Genomic DNA, 21,607 nt, shown 5'->3' with positions numbered 1-21,607 from the left:
TCATACTCATTTTTTGTGTTTGTTTTGTCCCTTATATCAATTGCATTGCTTCCCTATTTTCTCCCTATCATTGTCTCACCTCCTTATTCTCTCTTTTTGTTCTTCCATCTCATTATTTCTGGTTGTTTACTAACTCTATCCATGGCATTTCCAAATTTGAATCTTTTCTCATTTCTTATTTTCCATTTGCCATATTAGCTGACTCTATTCTTCCATCTGTCATAGATCCAAAAAGATTACGCATGAAAAATAGGGGGCTATGTGGGAGGGAAGGGTTAGATAGATCTTAGAGCAGGATAAGATGTCGGCACAACATTGTGGGCCGAAGGGCCTGTACTACGCTGTAGTGTTCTATGTTCTATGTATGCATGTTTTCACTTTTTAGAGACTTAATGTTTTAAGTGCCAAATTATCAATAATATTGAGGTTCAGGGAGGGTTGTACACAGGACTGAGTCATTGACATCAACAATATTTACACAATTCAGCACCTGCATGCTCATAAAGATCGTTGGTTAATTGATCCCTAATAGAGTGTGTAATGTCCATTTTGAAAAAAAATAGGATATTAAAAGAATATATTGGTTTGACGCAAAAATGTGAAAATCTAGACCAATTCACCATATAAAAAATAGATTGATGCAACTGCTTAGTCTGACACTGTAAATTAAGATTAGTAACAAAATCAGCACCAACATGTGCATTGTTTGGTTTCATCAGCTATCAATATCATGTAAACACTGAGTGTAATATTATACTGAGTCGTGGTGAGCATCAATACAGGTGATCATGTAACGCACAAGCGTTTATAATAGGATTATGAAATTAACACCTGAGGTTGACAATGCATTTTTAGCCTGCTTCTGTACTAGTTTGATTGTTTGTTATGTTTAAGTTTTTTTTCTTGTTTAGTAGGGTGAATTTATACCACATTTCATGTTTTTCCATCTTGGCATGCCTACTGGGACATTTGTTGCAATAATCACACACACTGCCTTTTAGTTCAATTAAATAAAGTAGAAGCATGGTTTCATTTATAGAATAACTTTGAATGTTCATATGATGTTAAGATGTAAGGTTGTGAAGCTTTATGACAAAAAATTATAACTTAATTTAAAAAAAATCCTGTACACATGACCAATACATGTTATAAATAAATCCACTATACTAAAGTAAATATTAAAAGATGACAATCTTTCAGACTTTTGTTGTGTATTAGAAATAACATTAGATTAATATTGTATTATATTGAAATCACCAGAGAGAAGAAACTGGGCAGAACATTTTTGTAGTATAATTTACATAAGTCATTTAAAGATTACTTCTGGGTTGTCATGATGTGCATTTATCAGTTTAGTATAGCTCTATTTGATAAAATTTATTGTTGCATAGTCTTCAGAAGAATCTTATCAAAGATTAATTGAAGAACTTTAACATTGGATGTTAGATATAAAATTGAGATTTGCTGTACTTCTGATAATAACATTTTCTTTTCCATGAAACAGTATCTCTCAAACTTCCTTCCTCCCACAATCTTCAGGTTTTTAAGATACACACTTGGTGTTGCCTAATTATTGTTACTTGATTTACCTTGCTTTTCCCCCCTTTTCTCTAGCCTTGCAATATCCTGCACTTTGGGCCAGTCATTCTCTGTTGAAATTTCCTTGAAACAGAATATTGTACATTTAGAATATGGTCCAGACAAGAACAAAGTAAAGTGCTGACATATTTGGTTAATTTCAATGATTCTTAATGTCTTTTATTTAATCCTACATTTACCTGAGAGAAAATGTGTTTGACAAAGCAACAACTAATTTTTAAAGTGAATATTGCAAATGAAAAATGTGAAATTAGGGCAAGTAATCTAGAATGTTATCCAGGATGTATAATTTTGTAGGCAAATTGCAGATAAAAGTTTACAGTACTCTGAAACAGGAAGAAAACGTATATATCAAACATGTTCACTAATTGGGTTATGATGCCTTAGGATGAAAAGTAGAAAACACCTCAGAGTTCTACTTGATTCCAACATGCATCATTTCTAAGTAATGTGGATTTAAAGTTCAAATAGTTTTTGATGAAACAGAGAGTGTATTGATGAGAAAACATATTGCATATTGTGTTTACTTCTGATCAATGAGACACAAAAGATTCATTCTACACCTGAAGCTGGGTTGGACATCCATCTCCATCTTTCATTACTTTGTGATTCTGCAGTAGTGGAGACATGCAGACCCTGAAGAAACTGGAAAGAGAGATGCACCAAAGTGAATTGGATGTGAAAGAACAGAAGAAAGATACAAAGAGACAAACAAACAGAAAAATGCCACAGCTAGGACATAGACTTTTAAGTTATGGAGTTGGATTTTTGCACAAATGAATTTTGAGGGTCTATGAGATATCATTTTTAATCCAAGTTTCTGTAGAGGTGATTTCTTAATTATATTTCTGCAGGGGCTGAACTGGGATAGTCAGCATGACTTTATTCAGGGGAAATCCTATCTCACTAATTTTATTGAGTTTTTTGAGGAGGTAAGTAAGAAGATTGATGAAAGTGGGGCAGTCAGTATTGTCTATGTGGACTGTAATAAGGCCTTTGACAAAGTCCTGCATGGCAGGCTGATCCAGACTGTTCATTGAATCCAAGGTGAGCTGGCTAATTGGTTCCAACATTGGCCTGGTATAGGAGCCAGAGGGTAGTGTGGAGGAATGCTTTTCTAATTGGAAGTCTGTGACCTGTACTGTACCACAGAGTTTGGTGCTAGGACCTTTGTTGTTCGTGATATATATTAGTGACTTGGATTGGATATAGGAGGTATGATTAGTAAGTTTGTGGGTGACACGAAAATGTGTGATGTTGTGGGTAGCGAGGAAAGTTATCTAAGTTTACAGGAGAATACAGAGCAGATGGAAAGTTGGGCAGAGCATTGGTAGATGGAACTTAACCCTAATAATTTGAGGTGATGCATATTGGAGAATTGAATAGAGGTAGGACAGTAAATGGTAGGATGCTAAGGAATGTTGATGAACAGAGAGATCTTGGGTTTTAAGTCCGTAGTTCTCTGAAAGTGTCAACGTGGGTAGATAGGGTGGTGAAGAAGGCAAATGGCATGCTTGCCCTTCATTGGCCAGGGCATAGAATATTAAAATTAGGATGTTATCCTGCAACTTTGCAACACTTGTTAGACCTCCCTTGGAGTATTGTGTGCATTTCTGGTTGACACACTATAGGAGGGATGTGGCTATGCTGGAGAGAGTGCAGCAGAGATTCACCATGATATTGCCTAAATTGGAGGAGTTTAGTTATGGGGAGAGGTTAGATAGGCTGTACTTTTTTTTTCCACCTGGAGCGGAGGAGGCTGAGGGGTGACCTGATACAGGTATATAAAATTAAAAGAAGCATGGATAGGGTAGATAGTCAGAATCTTTTTCCCATAGTATCAAAAACAAGAGAGCACAGGGTAAAGTGAAAGGAAGGGCATTTGAGGGGAAAGTTTTTTTACGCAGAGAGTGGATGATATCTGGAACTTGCTGCCATATGAGTGATGAAATCAGATAAAAACATGATGTTTCGGAGATTTTAGACAGATGCTTAAATAGGCAAGGTGTAGAAGGATATGGACTTAATGTGGGCAAATTGGATTAGTGTAGATGGGTAAAGTGGTTAGCATAGGCCCATTTCTGTGCTGTACAACTTTATGACTTGGTGATTAGATGACTTCTTTGCTAAATCCCTCAATAAAATGTTCAGTCATAGAAATAACAATAAGTATACAAGATGCATATACATAAAGTCTTTGTTTGACCCAGGCCAGTGGAGTAAAAAAATCCGGAAGTTTAACTTGTTTTGTGAACATTATTATGAAAAGATTTTACTTTGTTTTGTGACCTTTCTGTAATTATAATAATGCTTGGTTTTCAATGCTTTAATTAGTGCTTTCTTTAGGTAGTATTTCCATTCATGGTTCTGAATTTAATATTGAATTGTTTATCTGTATGAAGTGAAGTGGATGTTCTAAATTTTGGACTAAAATGATTTATTGATTCCCTTTTATTTTCATTTGAATTCACAAGAATGCCTGATCGTGTTAAAATTATTTCCTGTAAACAAGAATTTTGCTGTGCACTCAACTGCATGCTTTTTTTTACATTTGAGGTTATATTGGAAAGGTGTCAACCTGTAATTTGGAAAGTGTAAAATTAGCTCAAAGGCGGGCTCAATATTTCAAATGATTGTTAAAAGAACATATGGTAATTATTCTAATGATTTGCAAAATTAATAGGTGTGCTTAAATTAATAGCTTTAACATGTATTGTTTTAATGCAATTACTGACTGATCGCCAGATATGAACAAAGTAATGTGACAAATGCTTATATATTGGAATATTTTGGATAATGTATATAGTTAAGGATGTTTTTGGAATTATGGAACCCCAGCTAAAATTCTTTCAGGTACCCCTCAGATCTCAGAACCCATTGGATCAACTTTTTGAACAGTCAGCCCAATTACATTACTATTCAACGTAATGTGCAACTCTCCTAAAACAATGTCATTTTAGTTTTTTTTTTAAAAATCTGTAATAAAACCTTAAATGTGAAGGGATGGTTTCACACTACTCTAGCTAGTCAATGAAGTATTTAGTATTTAATTTCTGGTATTGGTAAAAAGTTAACTAACTTTTGCCAAGGTTAAATACTCAGCTGATATTGGGAGGTTTCTGCTTTGATCTAAGCAAAGAGGTTCATCAAATTGAGGACTCTTAACAATGCCTGTAGAGAGCTCATTGCCCATGAATCAAATGTTCAGTATTGTCAGCTTATCAACAGGTAAAGCTGCATCATCACAAACCAACATATGCTGTAAAAAAGAAGAAAATGTAACTGAAAGTGAAATTGTAGTGTTTAATTGTCACAATTCTTAATACCCAAGTTACTCAGAGTTTATTGCTGAAGAAAATAATTCAGAAAACCCCAGTTCTTCAGAAAATTTGACTGACAAAAAACAGTTCTAAGATGGCAAGTTACCTGATGTGACATTTATTTTAATTGGTGGCTATTACTGTTTGCATTTTTCCTCTAAAATCCAGTTGATCACAACTCACCAATAATCATTGTTACAGCAAATGGAAAACATGTCTATTATTTCACAAAGTGAATAAGTTTGTCCTTTTTATGGAATTGTCTTCTTCTGAAAATTATGGAGATTTTTAATGTGCTGTTTTGTAAAATGAAATATTAGGCAATTGGTTGAAGTGCAGCCTGGCTGCAGAGTATTCCACAATAAAACAGTAATGTAATTGATAAATTAATATTCATTCTACCCCTGTATATTAAAATGTGGTAAGCTCCAATTATCAGCAGTATCTTTGACAATAAGTGGCACCTGTGCTTCAATTTAAAATAATGATAATCAGCGTAGAGACTTATTTTCAGTCCACATGCACATTTAGAAAAGTTCAGGGGAACAATTCTGGTGCCTGCTTCTCATAAGGCTGCCCATTTTCTATGAGGAGCCCATTCTTTCTTTGCATTTTTGTTGGTTATTGTGCATGTTTTAGTTAAATGTCCCTAACACTGATAATAATACCCCATCTAACACTAGACCGGATGTTTTACTCTCAAAAATTGGACATGTTTGCATCTTTTTTTCCTTTAAAACGGGCTCGTCAATGTCCACTTTGCACTCAAGAGTTATATCTGTATTTATGTGCACAGCTGACAAGAGAATTTTGCCAACCATAGTATTTGAATTGGACTTAATTTACAGCGGTTGTTGATAATTCACATTTTGACTTTTATCAGTCACACGGTTTAATTTGAACTAAATATCCTGCTTTGATATAAAGTTGTCTGCCATGGTAAGTCAAAAATTAATTGATGAATGTACAATTAATAGAAATTTCAATAAATCCTTACATTTACTTTGTGCTGTTTTGCAGTCTCAGAATATATCCTTTGAGTTACTTTCAAAGCACAGTCATTGATTTTAGGCAGAGAAACAGAGCAGCAAATTTGTTGACATCAAGCTCCATAAATAGCAATTAAGCCAAAAGATTTGTTGCTGTTTTTAATGATTCTGTTTAAAGGAGTTGATGTGGGCCAGAACATCTGGAGAACATGTTGATTCTCTTTGAATAGTGTTATGATGGCTCCCAAAGCAAGCAGTCAAAACCTTTGCTTAACATCTCATCTGAAACAAAGAACAAGTATTTAGTTAATGTTAAGGACTCTGAAGTTTATACATTAAACCTTAATAAAAATGTAAGAATTATAACCTTTCTGATGGCAATTTCTTTGATGTAAAATAATTCTGGATAATAAGAGATAGCAAGACTTTTTCCCAGTGTGAAAATGGCTAACACGAGAGGGCATATTTTTAAGGTGATTGAAGGAAAGTATGAGAGGGTGTCAGAGGTAAATTTTATACACAGAGAGTGGTGGGTGCGTGGAATACACTGCCGGCAGAGGTGGTGGAGGCAGATACATAAGGGATATTTAGGAGACTTTTAGCCACATGAATGATGGAAAAATGGAGAGCTATGTGGGAGGGAAGGGTTAGGTAGATCTTAGAGCAGGATAAAATGTTGGCACAATGTCATGGGCCGAAGGGCCTGCACTGTGTTGTAATGTTCTGTGTTCTATAAGACAATTGGCTAAGATATAAGAGCAATGTTCTTCCAGCCAGTATTAGAAAAGTTCACCTGTCAGCAGTGTATATCTGAAATATGGAGTATTGCTCATGATCTCATATCATCTGAATCAAATTTCTGGTAATGAACAATAGGCAGACTTCTCAGTAGGAACCCAAAACCAGAAAATGCCACTGCCATAATCATAGCATTACAATACTGTTATGCCATGTTCCCTTTCACATTTTTGGTACTGTAAAGTTATATACAAATATTTATCCCTGTACTTTTGCAGATATCTCAGTCCTGCAGTATAGGACAGCTATAGTGCAAGGATTTCTGTTGCAAAGCAGACAGCGGTAGCACCAAGCTCACTTAAACATTCTATATTCTCCAAGAAGCATATTAATAATGAAATACTCTTATCTCATTGCTTCCTTCCTCTACTGGATTACTACAATTTTATTTTTGGACATAGAATCTTAAAATTGGTTCAGAGCAAAATAGAAATTGGAAGCCAAGGTATTTAATTTTTCTCTGACTGCAGCCATTCTGTAGTGATTTGATTAGAAAATGTGAGATATCTTAATTCTTTAGATATATATTAATTTCTTATGTAAATGTAGTAGTAGTTAGAACAGAACATAATTGTGCACATTAGCTGGACTAAATTTTACAATATTCAATAAACATCAGAGGAAAGAGAAAACAATGTATTTTGGCATATTATTAGTAACAGCAGTAGTAACCAACATAGTTAAACATTATTTACTATATTACTGTATAGTCCAGTTGTGCCTCTAACAGCTCTCTTTGGATATAGACAAACCAAATTGAGAATAAGAACATAATTTTGAAATTAGTTTATGATTAAGAATGACACTTGTATGATTAAGAATGATGCTTGGATTGTTTTAATTAAAAAACTGTAAGTGTAAAAAGGTGTAATTTCTTTCTATCCATATCATCCTGTAAAGTTAAACCAGATGCATCACTCATATATTTGCTTTTGCAATTGATATATTGACAGAAGAAAGACTGATGTGGGATTCTGATCTCTAGAGATAGGAAGAAAGTTTGTGAGTTGAAAATGGACCTGAAACCTTCCCACAACTGGGCAGGAGAAATCTTGCTGGAATTAACGGGTATTCACATTGTCTCAGGTTGTTTTGTCCCTGGATTGCATGGAGAGAAGGGGGGAGGATGGTGGAATCCAATGGTAGAAGGAGTTGGAGGTCCTTTGGGTGATAAATAATGCCCATATTTGGGAGAATTGAGAGACCCATTATCAGGAAGGGGAAAGGTGGGTGTCGGATCAGCAGTTCATAGTGGGGAGAACCCACTATTCCAAGGTCTCGTTAGTAGACCTGTATGCTTTGGACTGGGGGAAACTTAAGGTGTTGGGGGCAGTGCCCCTTTTCCACCTAGTAACCAAGGAATGCTAACAGAGGCACTTAGCCAATGGAGCCAGCAGCACCTCATTCTCTTTCACCGACAGGCCTCCTGGCCTCTATGTCACTTTCTACCCCAGGGAACCAAAGCAGCATCATTAAGTTTGAACTTGTGCTCCCAAGTCAAAGTAATTTTTTAAAAAAATTTGAAACTTTAAATGATCATGGATTTTGTTTTGCTGGCTTCATATAAATTTTTGCCTTAAGTAGATTATGTGAATTAATGTGCTGGCAAAGAAATATATTTTTTACATAATTTGTAACAAGTTAAAAGCTGTCATAAAGTAAGTCTACAATGATACTATGCTGTCATGCTCATCGTGATGTTTTTCCCAAAAATTATTTTAATCTGAGGATCACATGATCACAGAATTAAAAAGCCGAGGAGGAGGCTGTTTCATCCAACATACCTGTGGCGACTCTTTGATAGAGTTATTCAATTAATCCATTCCCCTGCTCCTTCCTCAAGGCATGTAAATGTTTCTCTTCAAGTATTTATCTAATTCTCTTTGGAATATTATTACTGAAGCTAGCTCCATTACCCTTGCAGGCAATGCATTCCAGATCACAGCAATGTGATATGTTAAGAACATGTTCTTTCCCTAGTTATCTTGCATCTCTAATTTCTGATCCATTTACTACTGAAATCAGTTTATACACATTTATATCCAAAAAAAACATTCAGGACATTGAAGACCTCTGTTAAATCTCCCCAACCACCTCTTCTCTGAGAAAAGCCGCAGTGACCAGGTTTCTGGCACTGAGCCTAGTTGTGTGGTGCAGAAGGGAAGGGGGGAGAAGAGGAGAGTGGTAGTGATAGGGGATTCAATAGTAAGGAGGGCAGACAGGAGGTTCTGTAGGAGGATGGTATGTTGCCTCTCAGGTGCCAGGGTCAGGGTTGTCTTGGATCAAGTCCACAGCACTCTGAAGGGGGAGGGCGAACAGTCAGAGGTTGTGGTACATATTGGTACTGATGACATAGGCAACAAAAGGGAAGATAGGGAGCTAGATAGGATGTTGAAAAGCAGGACCTCAAGGGTAGTAATCTCTGGATTGCTGTCTGTGCCATGCACCAGTGAGGGTAAGAATAGGTCGATTTGGCAGATGAATGCATGGCTGAGGAGTTGGTGCAGAGGGCAGGGTTTCAGATTTGTGGATCATTGGGATCTCTTCTGGGGAAGGTACAACCTGTGCAAAAGGAACGGGTTACATCTGAACTGGAAGAGTCCAATATTCTTGTGGGCAGGTCTGCTAGAGCTTTTGGGGAGGGTTTAAACTGGTTCGGCAGGGGGATGGGAACCTGAGTGATAGGTCAGAGATTGGTTCATTTAGTGTACAAGTAGATGCAGTGTGTAGAAAGACTGTGAGGGAGGATAGGCAGCTGAAAGGGCAAAATTGCTGTCAGCTGGATGGGTTGAAGTGTGTCTATTTTAATGTGAGAAGTATCAGGAACAAGGGTAATGAACTTAGAGCATGAATAAGTACATGGAACTACGATGTTGTGGTCATTACAGAGACTTGGCTGTCACAAGGGCAGGAATAGCTGATGAATATTCTGGGGTTTAGATGTTTCAAAAGGGACAGGAACGGAGGTAAAAGTGGTGGGGGAGTGGTTTTGCTGATCAGGGACAGTGTCACAGCTGTAGAAAGGAAGGACGTCAACTGAGTCAGTGTGAGTGGAAGTCAGAAACAGGAAGGGAGCGATCACTCTATTGGTAGTATTCTACAGACCTCCCCCCCCCCCCCCCAGCAGCAACAGAGACACTGAGGAACAGATTAGGAGGCAGATTTTGGAGAGGTGCAAAAATAACAAGTTTGTTTTCATGGGTGATTTCAACTTCCCTAATATTGATTGGCACCTCCTTAGTGTAAAGGGGATAGATGGGGCAGAGTTTGTTAGGTGTATCCAGGAATAGTTCCTGACACAGTATGTGGACAGGCCGACTAGATGAGAGGCCATACTGGATTTGGTGCTAGGCAATGAGCCTGATCAGGTTTCAGATCTCTCGGTGGGAGAAGATTTTGGAGATGGTGACCATAACTCCTTGGCCTTTAGCATTGCCTTGGAGAGGGATAGGAGCAGACAATATGGGGAAAGTATTTAATTGGGGGAGGGGGATTTATGATGCTATTAGGCAGGAACTTGGAAGCGTAAATTGGGAACAGATGTTCTTGGGGAAATGCACAACGGAAATGTGGAGGTTGTTTAGGGAGTACTTGCATAGACTTCTGGATAGGTTTGTCCTATTGAGGCAGGGTAAGGGTGGTACAGTGAAGGAACCATGGTTGACAAGACATGTAGAATATCTTGTCAAGAGGAAGAAAGAAGTTTACCTAAGGTTTAGAAAGCATGGATCAGACAGGGCTCTGGAAAAATACAAGGTAGCCAGGAGGGAGCTTAAGAATGGGCTTAGGAGAGCTAGAAGGGGCATAAGAAGGCCTTGGAGAGTAGGATCAAGGAAAACCCCAAGGCGTTCTACACATATTTGAAGAGTAAGAGGATGACCAGAGTGAGGGTAGGACCAACATGTGCCTGGAGTCGGAAGAGGTAGGGGAGATCCTTAATGAATATTTTGTGTCAGTGTTCACCAGTGAGAGAGACCTTGATGTTTGTGAGGATGGCATACAACAGGCCGATACGCCAGGCCATGTCAACGTGAGGAAAGAGGATGTGCTGGAACTTTTGAAAAAACATTAGGATAGATTAGTCACCCAGGCCAGACAAGATGTATCCAAGGTTATTACGGGAAGCGAGGGAAGAGATTGCTGCACCTTTGGCGATGATCTTTGCATCCTCACTGGCCACAGGAGTAGTGCCAGATGATTGGAGGGTGGCAAATGTTGTTCCTTTGTTCAAGAAAGGGAGTAGGGATAACCCTGGGAATTAAAGGCCAATGAGTCTTACTTCAGTGGTAGGCAAATTACTGGAGAAGATTCTTAGAGACAGGATTTATAGGCACTTAGAGAAGCTCAGGCTGATTAGGGACAGTCAGCATGGCTTTATGAGGAGCAGGTCGTGCCTCACGAGCCTGATTGAATTCTTTGAGGACGTGACAAAGCTCATTGATGAAGGTGAAGCAGTGGATGTGGTGTTCATGGGTTTTAGTAAGGCATTTAATGATTCCTCATGGAAGGCTCATTCAGAAAGTCAGGAGGCAAGGGGTCCAGGGAAACTTGGCTGTATGGATTCAGAATTGGCTTGCGCATAGAAGACAGAGGGTGGTGGTAGATGGAGCGTATTCAGCCTGGAGGTCGGTGACCAGTGGTGCTCTGCAGGGATCTGTTCAGGGACCCCTGCTCTTTGTGATTTTATAAATGACTCGGGTGAGGATGTGGAAGTGTGGGTTAGTGAGTTACTGATGACATGAAGGTTGGTGGTGTTGTGGAGAGTGTAGAAGGTTGCTGTTGGTTACAACAGGACATTGATAGGATGCAGAGTTGGGCTGAGAGGTGGCAAATGGAGTTCAACCCAGCAAAGTGTGAAGTGATACACTTTGGAAGATCAAATTTGAAGGCAGAACACAAGGTTAATGGCAAGACTCTTAGCAGTGTGGACGAACAGAGGGATCTTGGGGTGCACATCCACAGATCTCCCAAGGTTGCCACGCAGGTCGATAGGGTTGTTAAGAAGGTGTATGGTGTATTGGTCTTCATTAGTCGGGGTATTGAGTTCAAGAGCTGAGAGGTAATGTTGCAGCTCTATAGAACTCTGGTTAGAACACACTTGGAGTATTGTGTTCCGCTCTAGTCGCCACATTATTGGAAGGATGTGGAAGCTTTAGAGAGGGTGTAGAAGAGATTTACCAGGATGCTGCATGGATTGGAGAGCATGTCTTATGAGGATAGGATGAACAAGCTAGGGCTTTTCTCTTTGGAGCAAAGGACGATGAGAGGTGACTTAATAGTGGTGTACAAGATGATGAGAGGCATAGATCGAGTGGACAGTCAGAGACTTTTTCCCAGGGTGAAAATGGCTAACATGAAGGAGCCTAATTTTAACGTGATTGGAGGAATGTATCGGGGGCATGTCAGATGTAGGTTTTTTACACAGACAGTGGTGGGTGTGTGGAACGCACTGCCGGCAGAGGTGGTGGAGGCAGATACATTAGGGACATTTAAGAGACTTAGGCCTCCATTTTACTATCATTCATGTGGCTATGTGGGAGGGAAGGGTTAGATAGATCTTAGAGCAGGATAAAGTGTCGGCACAACACTGTGGGCCGAAGGGCTTGTACTGTGCTGTAATGTTCTCTCTCTGTCTGTTCTAAAACAGTCCAAGTTCCTTGAAGTTCTTTACATAATGGAAATTTATCATCATCGGGTACTACTCTTACTACACATTCTCAAATTTGTTGATGTTCTTTCTGAGGTGTGGTGGTGAAATTTAAACACAATATTTGATGACTACATAATGTACTTGGCTTTTGCACTCTGTTACAATAAAATAAAGCCAAAGATCCAATATGCTGTTTTGCTAAATTGTTCATTCTGTTAGCTCCGAAGTTTTATGTACAGTAGCCCCAGGTCTGTGTTCTTGCACCTCTTTTACAATGGTACCATTTAGTTCTTTGGCTTTCCTCATTCTTTTGACCAAAATGTATTAATAAATTTCACTAGCCATTTTTCCCCATCCTACTACCAATTACTTCAAGAAAATTTTTAATGGCCTTTTCATTGTAAAAGACATGTAATACAATAGAATAGAGCATGTAAGGACCAGCATGGGCAAAATGGGCTGACTGTGCTTTTGTGCTATTGGATTATATGATTATGTATTTTAATTAGCCATATATTGGACTGAAGTAACTTGACTATGTTTTAACTTTTGAAGCTTGAAATTTAAAAATCTAGACCAGGAAATGATTTCTTGTTATTTTGTAAAACGCTAAAAACATTTCCACCTTGTATGTGTAGTATGCAGAAGCCCAATAAAGTTATATATAAACAGAGAGATATAATTGTTTTAAATAGCCATTAATGCTTCATGGCCTTCGCTGGTAAGGCCAGCATTGATAGTATCACTCTCAAAATTGTGCTGATCCCTTTTTGTGAATTGCTGCAGTCCATGTATTTTGGAGGCATTCCCACATTACTGATGTTGGGAGTTCCAGGAAATTATGACCGTGTTGGGAGGTGTGTATCAGAGGAAAATCTACAGACCACGATGTTGTCCTCTGTGTTCTGCATTTGTTCTAATATGTGGTAGATCTTCCAGTTTGTTGAAATGCTGATGAAGAAACTTGAAAGTTTCCTGCTGTGGTGCATTCTGTACATAGTCCATATTATTAAAAAAATGCTGACAGTGGACAAGTTGTAGGTTATGCTGGTTGCTGGATCATCTGAAATAAAAATACAAGGCTCTTATTATAGACAACTGGAATACTGTTATTATACTGTTCAGTCCAAAACCTTCCATGCCCTTTCCAATGGGAAGTAACAGTTGCAAGCTATGTGCCTTTTAGTAGAGGAAGCTGAAATTTGGCAGATTACTGTTTGGGGGTGTTCAGCAATCAATTATTTCAAACCAGCTTCTGATAGCAGAACTGAAAGAAGGAACTATCTGTTGAATGGAGCAAAATTAAAGAGGTGCGGTGCAAGAAAATAATTGTGTTTCACCATTTGTGTTTCATAAATCCTTGTTTTAAAAATTGAAAGACTAGTTTGATCACTTAATTGTTTCTGTATATCATTATCTTGTGTATCTTCTATTCTTTGCCTTGTGCTTTTTCTTGTTTATTTTGCTTTAGTACTTTCTCCTCATGCTTGTCATGATGTTCTGAAGGTGGGATATCATTCTAGTATTTAATTTGATGATCAGTAAAGATCTTTACCAGGTGACAATTCTTCATATGTGAATCTCTCCTGTTTCATCTCATCATTTTACAAATGTACATCCTGATAATCACAACTTTCCTTCTTCAAAGTTTACTCACCTAACCCAAAGGATACCAAAATGCTCCAGTAATTTCCATTGTTATTCTAGACCACAGTTTGTGGCAATTCATGTAAAGTTGAAGGACACAACCAGAAGTTGTTGCTTCTGTCTTGTATGTTATCTATTAAATGGCTACAATTCCAAAGCGAAAACGCAGAAAATTCTAATGCATGTTGAAATATTTCACAGTTCTTGAACCATAAAAGTAGTCTTTCTTTAAGAATATGGAATTCTTCCTCAGAAGTTTTGATAATTTTATTGTAAACTTAATCTGCCATTCTGTTGGAGTATAATAGAAGCTACTTCTACAAATGTTCATATATGGAGGTAGGAAAAGGCATTTAATTAGAATTGGAATAATTCCTACTTCCACCTTGTAGTTATCAGGCTTTTGATAATTGGTAGAAGACATCATTTTGTAATTATTACAGGGTTGTTGCTCTGAATGCAGACTTTCTTGCTGGGCAGCATATCTGGAGGTTTCTTGAGCATTGTCCTTCATTTTCTACTCACTTCTGTGAATGGATAGAAAAGGAATCTGCTTTACAATGTGTCATAGCAACTTCCCGTGACTAGGTTGTGTACTGCAATCCATTCAGTTGAAAACAAAATAACCTTTAAGACTAAAATTATACAGAGACAAAGATACTTATTTTGGTAAAATAATTTATGAAGTCCAAAGTTACTTTGAAATTAATTCAACATTGCTGAACAAAAGCCTGAATAAAACAGAAATGGACCATTATGTCATCTGAAATCAATAAAATGTTGAATGTTCCACTAATGGTTCAAGCTTGTATGTCATATAATGATCTCAAATGAATGACAAAAAAGAAGGTGGAACACAATTAAAACAAAATGTTCACAGGACAACAAAGAAGCCATCAAAGCACTGAATCAAAATAAAACTTAGTTGACCTGAATACATGATCGTCAAAAGCAACAATTTACTCCATGAGGGATTTAGTATGTCATCAGAGTCTGAACAGTCTGGTAAGTTTGATATAGTGTTTCTTTCCTTTAAAAAAAATCTCCGTGAGCAGTACAATTAGTTTGAAAGCATTGTTCATAATGTCTACTTTAATCAGTTTGCTAAACTGAGTTTGTAATGTAATTAATTCACATGAATAACATTCTCTGTCCATATTAATAAGTTTCAATTGAATTATTTAAATTATTCTATGCTTCTCTAGCATCTGCAGCAGTCCTACTTTTCCACTGGAAGTTGAATTCAAATTATTAATGAATTAAACTCTTTAATGTCTCCACAGATGAGTCACCTTCATCCAGATGTGCTGCATTTGTCCATGAGGCTATAAGCACAGAAGGATATTGAGACCACAGGCAAAGGGAAACCAATATCAGTCATCGATATTATACCACCCAGATTCACTGTGCTGAAAATCGTTGGAGAGATCTTTCTTATTTGCTCCATAGGGCCTTCAGGACTGCATCTTGATCCTTCACAGGACCTTTACTGGAGCACAGAATAGAAGCTGGGCATAACATCAGTTATTATTCCAGGGCTTGCTGGAGGAGGATAATATCTGTCATGTGTATGTGCAGCAGTTAAAATCCTAGTGTACAATGACTTAAGTCACCAGCATATTTTTATGCAATGGGTCTTTTCATAGGTAAGCCAGTCAGTTCACTCCACAAATTGATGCCAAAATAGTAACCCTCCTCTGAACTACCCCAAGATATTACCTTTTATGGTTGTACAGAATTTTGAGACCTTTCCTTCAAGGTTCTGGGGCAGTCATCCAATTCTCTCTAGATGAGTTGGGCACAATCCAGAGAATCATCCCAGTGAGATAGTTTGAATGATAGATACTCTAGTAGCTTGGCAGGTAGAATGTTGCACGTCTGTAAGCATAAAAAGTTGCATACATTTAATGCACAGATTATGTTAAATCATTGTACAAATATAAATTATGTTTTCCAGTCATAGTTTTTAAAATGAAACTTATTGCTCCAATGGTAGAGTTAGTACAGCACTGCAGACATTGCACAGGAACTTCCACATTTTGTTATAGTATTTTCTATTTATTTACTGTTAGCACATCAGGTTGCAATAAAGAAAAATGGACTCATAACGTTGTATTGGTTTTACTGGCCAAATAATTATTTACTTTACATATAATGGTTTTCTAATTTTTGACATTGGTATTTATTTTCTATATATATCTCCAGTGTCATCCTTTTCCAAATAGAGCAAGTTTCCAATCCAATTTTTCTATGTATGGCAGAGCCCCTGCATGTTGCTTGTTCATCCCTCTGAATGTGTAACTGAAGATTTCAGGAATGTTCAGTCACACATGGGACTTCTATACCATGTATTCTCCAGTCATTAATATATTCATGTATTCATGTAGGAATGTTTTGACATCTTCCGGTTATAACTAATAAATGTTTTCCTCTACATAAATGTTGCACGTGTCACTTCAATTATGTGCTTTTAGTATATTAAAAAATGTTGCAGCAAGAAATGCACATGACCTTTTTAAAACTTAGTATTAGCGCATCACACCTCCACATGCAGAATGCTAAATAGAGTTATTAAAATTAACATATTCAGTGAGGTATTAAAAACTGAGTGTCTCTTTGAATGGTTCATGAGTGAAATATTATGTTACTGATCAAGATCCTTCATTAATATGCCATTAGGAGTTACCTTATCTGAGTTGGGTTAGTAATTTAGATTTTAAAAAATGACTTCCGTGGCCTTCAAAATCAAAGTATAAAAGCAAACTAGATTTTCCTTACTAATGTCCACTGACAACCACTGGAAACATTAACATGTAGATCAGAGTAGATTGTGATGACCCAATGCAAAAGCTTAAATTTGAGGAAAAGCTGCTGTGGCATGATATTGGAGAATTCAGCATATGCCAGTGGAGATTGCTGCCTTTTGGAAAAGAAGACAAAACAAACTCAAGAGTAAAGTATTGAAACCTAATAATTTTAACCTATTGAGGTAAATTAAACTCCATTTGAGAGTGTGGCATGTAACACTGATTATGTTGAGTAACTGGTTGGAAATGTGCAGCTAAGCTTAATTGGATCTGTGTCCTCCCATAACTGATCAGCTGTGTAATTGGGCCAAGGAATGGCATATGGAGTTTAATTCGGATGTGTGAGGTATTGCATTTTGGGAAGACAAATGAAGGAAGGACTTTCACAGTGAACTGTAGGCCCCTAGGGAGTTTTGTAGAACAGAGGGACCTAGGAGTACACGGTTCCTGAAAGTGGTGTCACAGGTAAACAGAATAGTGAAGAAGGCTTTTTGCATACTGGCCTTCATTAGTCAAGGCATAGAGTACAGAAGATGACACAGTATGTTGCAGTTGTACAAGAAGTTGATGAGGCCACATTTGGAATATTGTGTTCAGTTATGGTCACCATGCTATAAGAAAGATGCCATTAATCTGGAAAGAGTGCAGAGGAGATTTACTAGGATGTTGCCGGAACTCAAGGGTCAGGGTAATGGAAAGTGGTTGAGCAGCCTGAGACTTTATTCATTGGAGCATTGGAGAATGAGGGGTGATATTATAGAGGTGTATAACATCATGAGGGCATAGGTGGAGTGAATGCACACAGTCTTTTTTCCCAGCATTGGGGAATCAAGAACTAGAGGTCATAGGTTTAGGGTGAGAAGGGAAAATTTTAAGAGGAAGCTGAAGGGCAACTTTTTACCCAGAGGGTGGTCCGTATATGGAATGAGCTGCTAGAGGAAGTGGTTGAGGCAGGTCCATTATTTAAAAGACACTTGGACAGATAAATGGACAGGAAAGGTTTAGGGGATGTGGGCCAAACATGGGCAAATGGGACTCACTTAGATGGGAATCTTGGTCGGCATGAACCAGTTTGGCCAAAGGGCCTTATTTCTGTGCTGTTTGACTCTATGACTCTAACTAAAGAAATTTGTGAAACTATATTAGTACTGTCCAAAATACGTTAAGGCATATATATTTTTCAAATGACAATACATCAACCTAAAGAACAACATTTGGAATATTGCACTCTGAACATCCTGTGGACAGACAGTGACTAACTTGCTGCCATTTAGAGGCTCAATTACCTTCCTTCTCGCTGTAGCCAAATTGTGTATTCATCCATAATTTTATGTGGAATAACTTCTGTTAGAGCTTGAAAAGCTTTGAATAAATGAAGCTTTCTCATAATGAAACTTTTACTTCTGTTTAATGCATTGCTTGAGTCTGCAATCTTACAAACTAATTCTCTGCATGCTAATTTTACAAATTGACCAGACTTCAAACTATATAACAGAATTTCAGTTAAAAAAGCATTAATGAATATTCTGCTTATGTAGATTTTCCCATATTTCATGTTGAAAGACTTACTTGCACTCCAAATCTCCTCAGCATTTTAGCTCGAAACTTTCAGAATCATGATGTTGTATACTGTCACCTATAAGAAATAATAGGTTGTTATGTTCATAAAGAAGCATATAATAACTGGAAGCTTATGAGTACCTGGGATTTCATGGCTATTAATTTTGAACTTTTGATTGCGGTATTGTTTTACAAGCTCAAATGCTGCCAAGGCACTGGTGAGCTGTGACAGAAAGAGCTCCCGTAAGACAAGAGACATTTATTACAGTGTGATTTTTAAACACAGAATGGGAAATGTCAAGGAAACAGGATAATTTGATGGAGCAAGACTAGCTTCTCATTTCTGGTTTCAGTGGCAGTGAAGTCATTTCACAAGGCAAAAAAACAGACAGGTTATGTGTCGGAAACTTTACCCCTTTGCATTCAGCATGAGTTATGTGCTTTGGAAATGAACTTAATGTTTGATGTACAATCATCCACATGCCTCAGGCTTCACATTTGAATATTAATTTATTTTTACAATGCATTTTCATTCCCTTTTATCACTAAAATGTCTTTATCCCCAATTTGAATCCATCCCCACCCAGAAGAAATGTGTGTTATAAACCAGATATAAATTTTAAATCCCAATGTGATTTTACCTGTCAATCCTTCAATAGTTTAAAATAACAAAAGGAGTAAAATGATTGTCTTACTTGAATCAGACCGGATCTCACTGTGTGGGTTAGGTTAGACTTAACTTCCTTTACTTCATTATTAATAATTACCTCATTGCTTTGAATACTCACCAGTATATTCTGAACATGTATGGATATGGAGGAAAAGTATGCTGCTGTCTATTGGAATTGTGGAGAATTGTTTAAGTTCAGCAGTATATATTTAGCTTTGGTCCATATTGGGCAAGGTGTGACATATGACCCTTTTTTATCATGCAGTCTTACCAAAATGATTTTGCGAATTTGACAAGACTCAATTCTAGTGTGGTGGTACAGTGTTGGTGGGATGCAGAAGGCGGGACTAGTGTTAGGTAACTGAGTATATAATAGTGGGTGAGAAGGTTTTTGTGACACCTGCATTACATTTCATTCTTCTCCTGGTCCCACATAAAGAAAGGTACATTTTTTTTGTCTGTTATATAGCCACTGCAACAGTCCTGGATCAGCAGCAAGAAATAAGTAATGAATTTAGTGTGAATGGGTCTTAAGGCAATTGTAAGATCACTCTCAGTTTATGGAATACAGACAGATACAAATTGAAGTGGTATTTTCATCGCAGATTCAGAAATCTGTGTGTCCATACTTTAATTTGGTACAATTTAGAATGATTTCAAATTGTGCTATCATTCAAGAATCATTTCAAATTGCTTTCCAGTGTGAACATAACAAATTTAATTACACTGTTTGATCAAGTACAGAGAATTTATTCACCCAAACCACCAAAAAATAAATATTTGACCATTGTTTATATGATCTTGCTGTGTATGAACAGATTTACTTGTAAAACAATAATTATTCCACTTCCAGGGTAACCATTGGTTTAAAGTACTTTGAGACATCCTGAGGATAAGATTAATCCCTGGATTTTTATTTGCCATAAGTTTGAAAGTGTCATCATTTAGCTTATAGTAACTGACACTGAAAAAAGAGAAATTCAGACCTTATTGACCTGTAACTTACTTTTGGTTGATGCCTCCAGAGAGAACCTTTGGCAACTTCCCTGATATTTATGTTTCTGCATTGCAGCAGAGAAATCAGAGATGACCTGGAGGCCAAATGCTGGTACATCTGTTACTTTTTCTACTGCCAGACTCACCACTGAGTCCAACATTAAAATATAAGCATATTGTACTGAGGGGCCAGATGCAAAGTGCACTTAGCCCCTGACCTTCACACCAGAGAGGGCTGGCACATGTTGTGCATCCCATTTATCGTTGAACTTGATTGAGAAATTAAGTTCAAATAAATGTATTGCTTAATTTTCTTTATTTTACTTTACCTTTATACTTTTATTTAACTTATAGTAATCTAAAGTTTATATTTGCTACTTATACACCTGTGATATTTCACAATCTATTTTTCGCCTTCTTGCTGGTTTACTCTCATATTCCACTTTCTCCCTCTTCATCAAATGTTTTAGTCAAGGTTTGCTAGTTGTTAACAGATTCCTAATCCTTAGGTCAACTATTATCATAACATTGTAAGTCTTTACTTTCTTTCTTATATCACCCTGAAGTTTTTAGTTAGCCATGAATGGATCACTTTTCCTATGAAGCTTTATTTCTTCATAAGCAGTAAGAAGGAAGAATTCCTCTATCACTATGGATGAACAAATTATCATACCACAAAATACTTTGGTTGTAATTTTGATAGAAATAGTAACCAATATAAGTAATTTCTATTTTTGATTTTGACTAGAAGTGTCTTTTGATATGTTTCCAACTGAATAAATATGCTGAAGGATCACCCTACCATGTGGCATATCCATATTCCAAAATTACATATTCACAGTTTCCAAAGTTTTCACCCATTAATTCAAAGAAGTGAAAGATTGGAGGGTGGGCCTATGTGATTTTGTGGCATGCACCAACATGTGGCATTTTCCAATATTCCAGTGTGGTGCAGATGAACAGCCATTAAGTTGAAACATTAGCTTTGTTTCTCATTCCACAGATGCTGCCAGATCTGCTGAGTATTTCCATATATTCTGACTTATTTTAAGATAAAACTCCTCAAACATTTCTGCAGATTATTCACTTTCATACTTATTGATTACTTATGCAGTAAAACAGGTAATAGAACCATAGAACCATAGAACAATACAGCACAATACAGGCCCTTTGACCCACCATGTTGTGCTGACCTTTAAACCACACCTAAGACTATCTAACTCCTTCCTCCCACATATCCCCCTATTTTAAATTCCTCCATATGCTTATCTAACAATATCTTGAACTTGACCAACGTACCTGCCTCCACCACCACTTCAGGCAGCGCATGCCATGCACCAACCACTCTCTGGGTAAAAAACCTCCCTCTGATATCTCCCTTGAACTTCCCACCCATTATTTTAAAGCCATGCCCTCTTGTATTGAGCATTGGTGCCCTGGGAAAGAGGCGCTGGCTGTCCACTCTATTCCTCTTAATATTTTGTATACTTCTATCATGTCTCCCCTCATCCTCCTTCTCTCCAAAGAGTAAAGCCCAAGCTCCCTTAGTCTCTGCTCATAATCCATACTCT

General features: G+C 37.4%; 1 protein-coding gene across 3 annotated transcripts in view; it reads left to right on the top strand.

Moving 5' to 3' along the window:
• The window catches only part of pcdh7b (protocadherin 7b), a 289,327-nt gene that overhangs the window by 16,618 nt on the left and 251,102 nt on the right, over positions 1–21,607 (top strand). Inside the window, exon 2 of one of the 3 annotated variants that reach the window (XM_052042610.1) lies at positions 15,287–16,403. The exons of the other annotated variants lie outside the window; for them this stretch is intronic. Within the exon in view, the coding sequence (XP_051898570.1) occupies positions 15,287–15,334 (48 nt within the window). The 3' untranslated portion in view covers positions 15,335–16,403. Of the gene's footprint in view, positions 1–15,286; positions 16,404–21,607 lie in introns of those variants that run through there. 3 annotated transcript variants of the gene reach the window in all.

Source organism: Pristis pectinata, chromosome 2 (assembly GCF_009764475.1).
Source record: "Pristis pectinata isolate sPriPec2 chromosome 2, sPriPec2.1.pri, whole genome shotgun sequence".
In the NCBI taxonomy this organism is placed as follows: Eukaryota; Metazoa; Chordata; class Chondrichthyes; order Rhinopristiformes; family Pristidae; genus Pristis; species Pristis pectinata.
The sequence above is the reverse complement of the archived record's forward strand: the minus strand, read 5'-3'. Positions and strand labels throughout refer to the sequence as shown.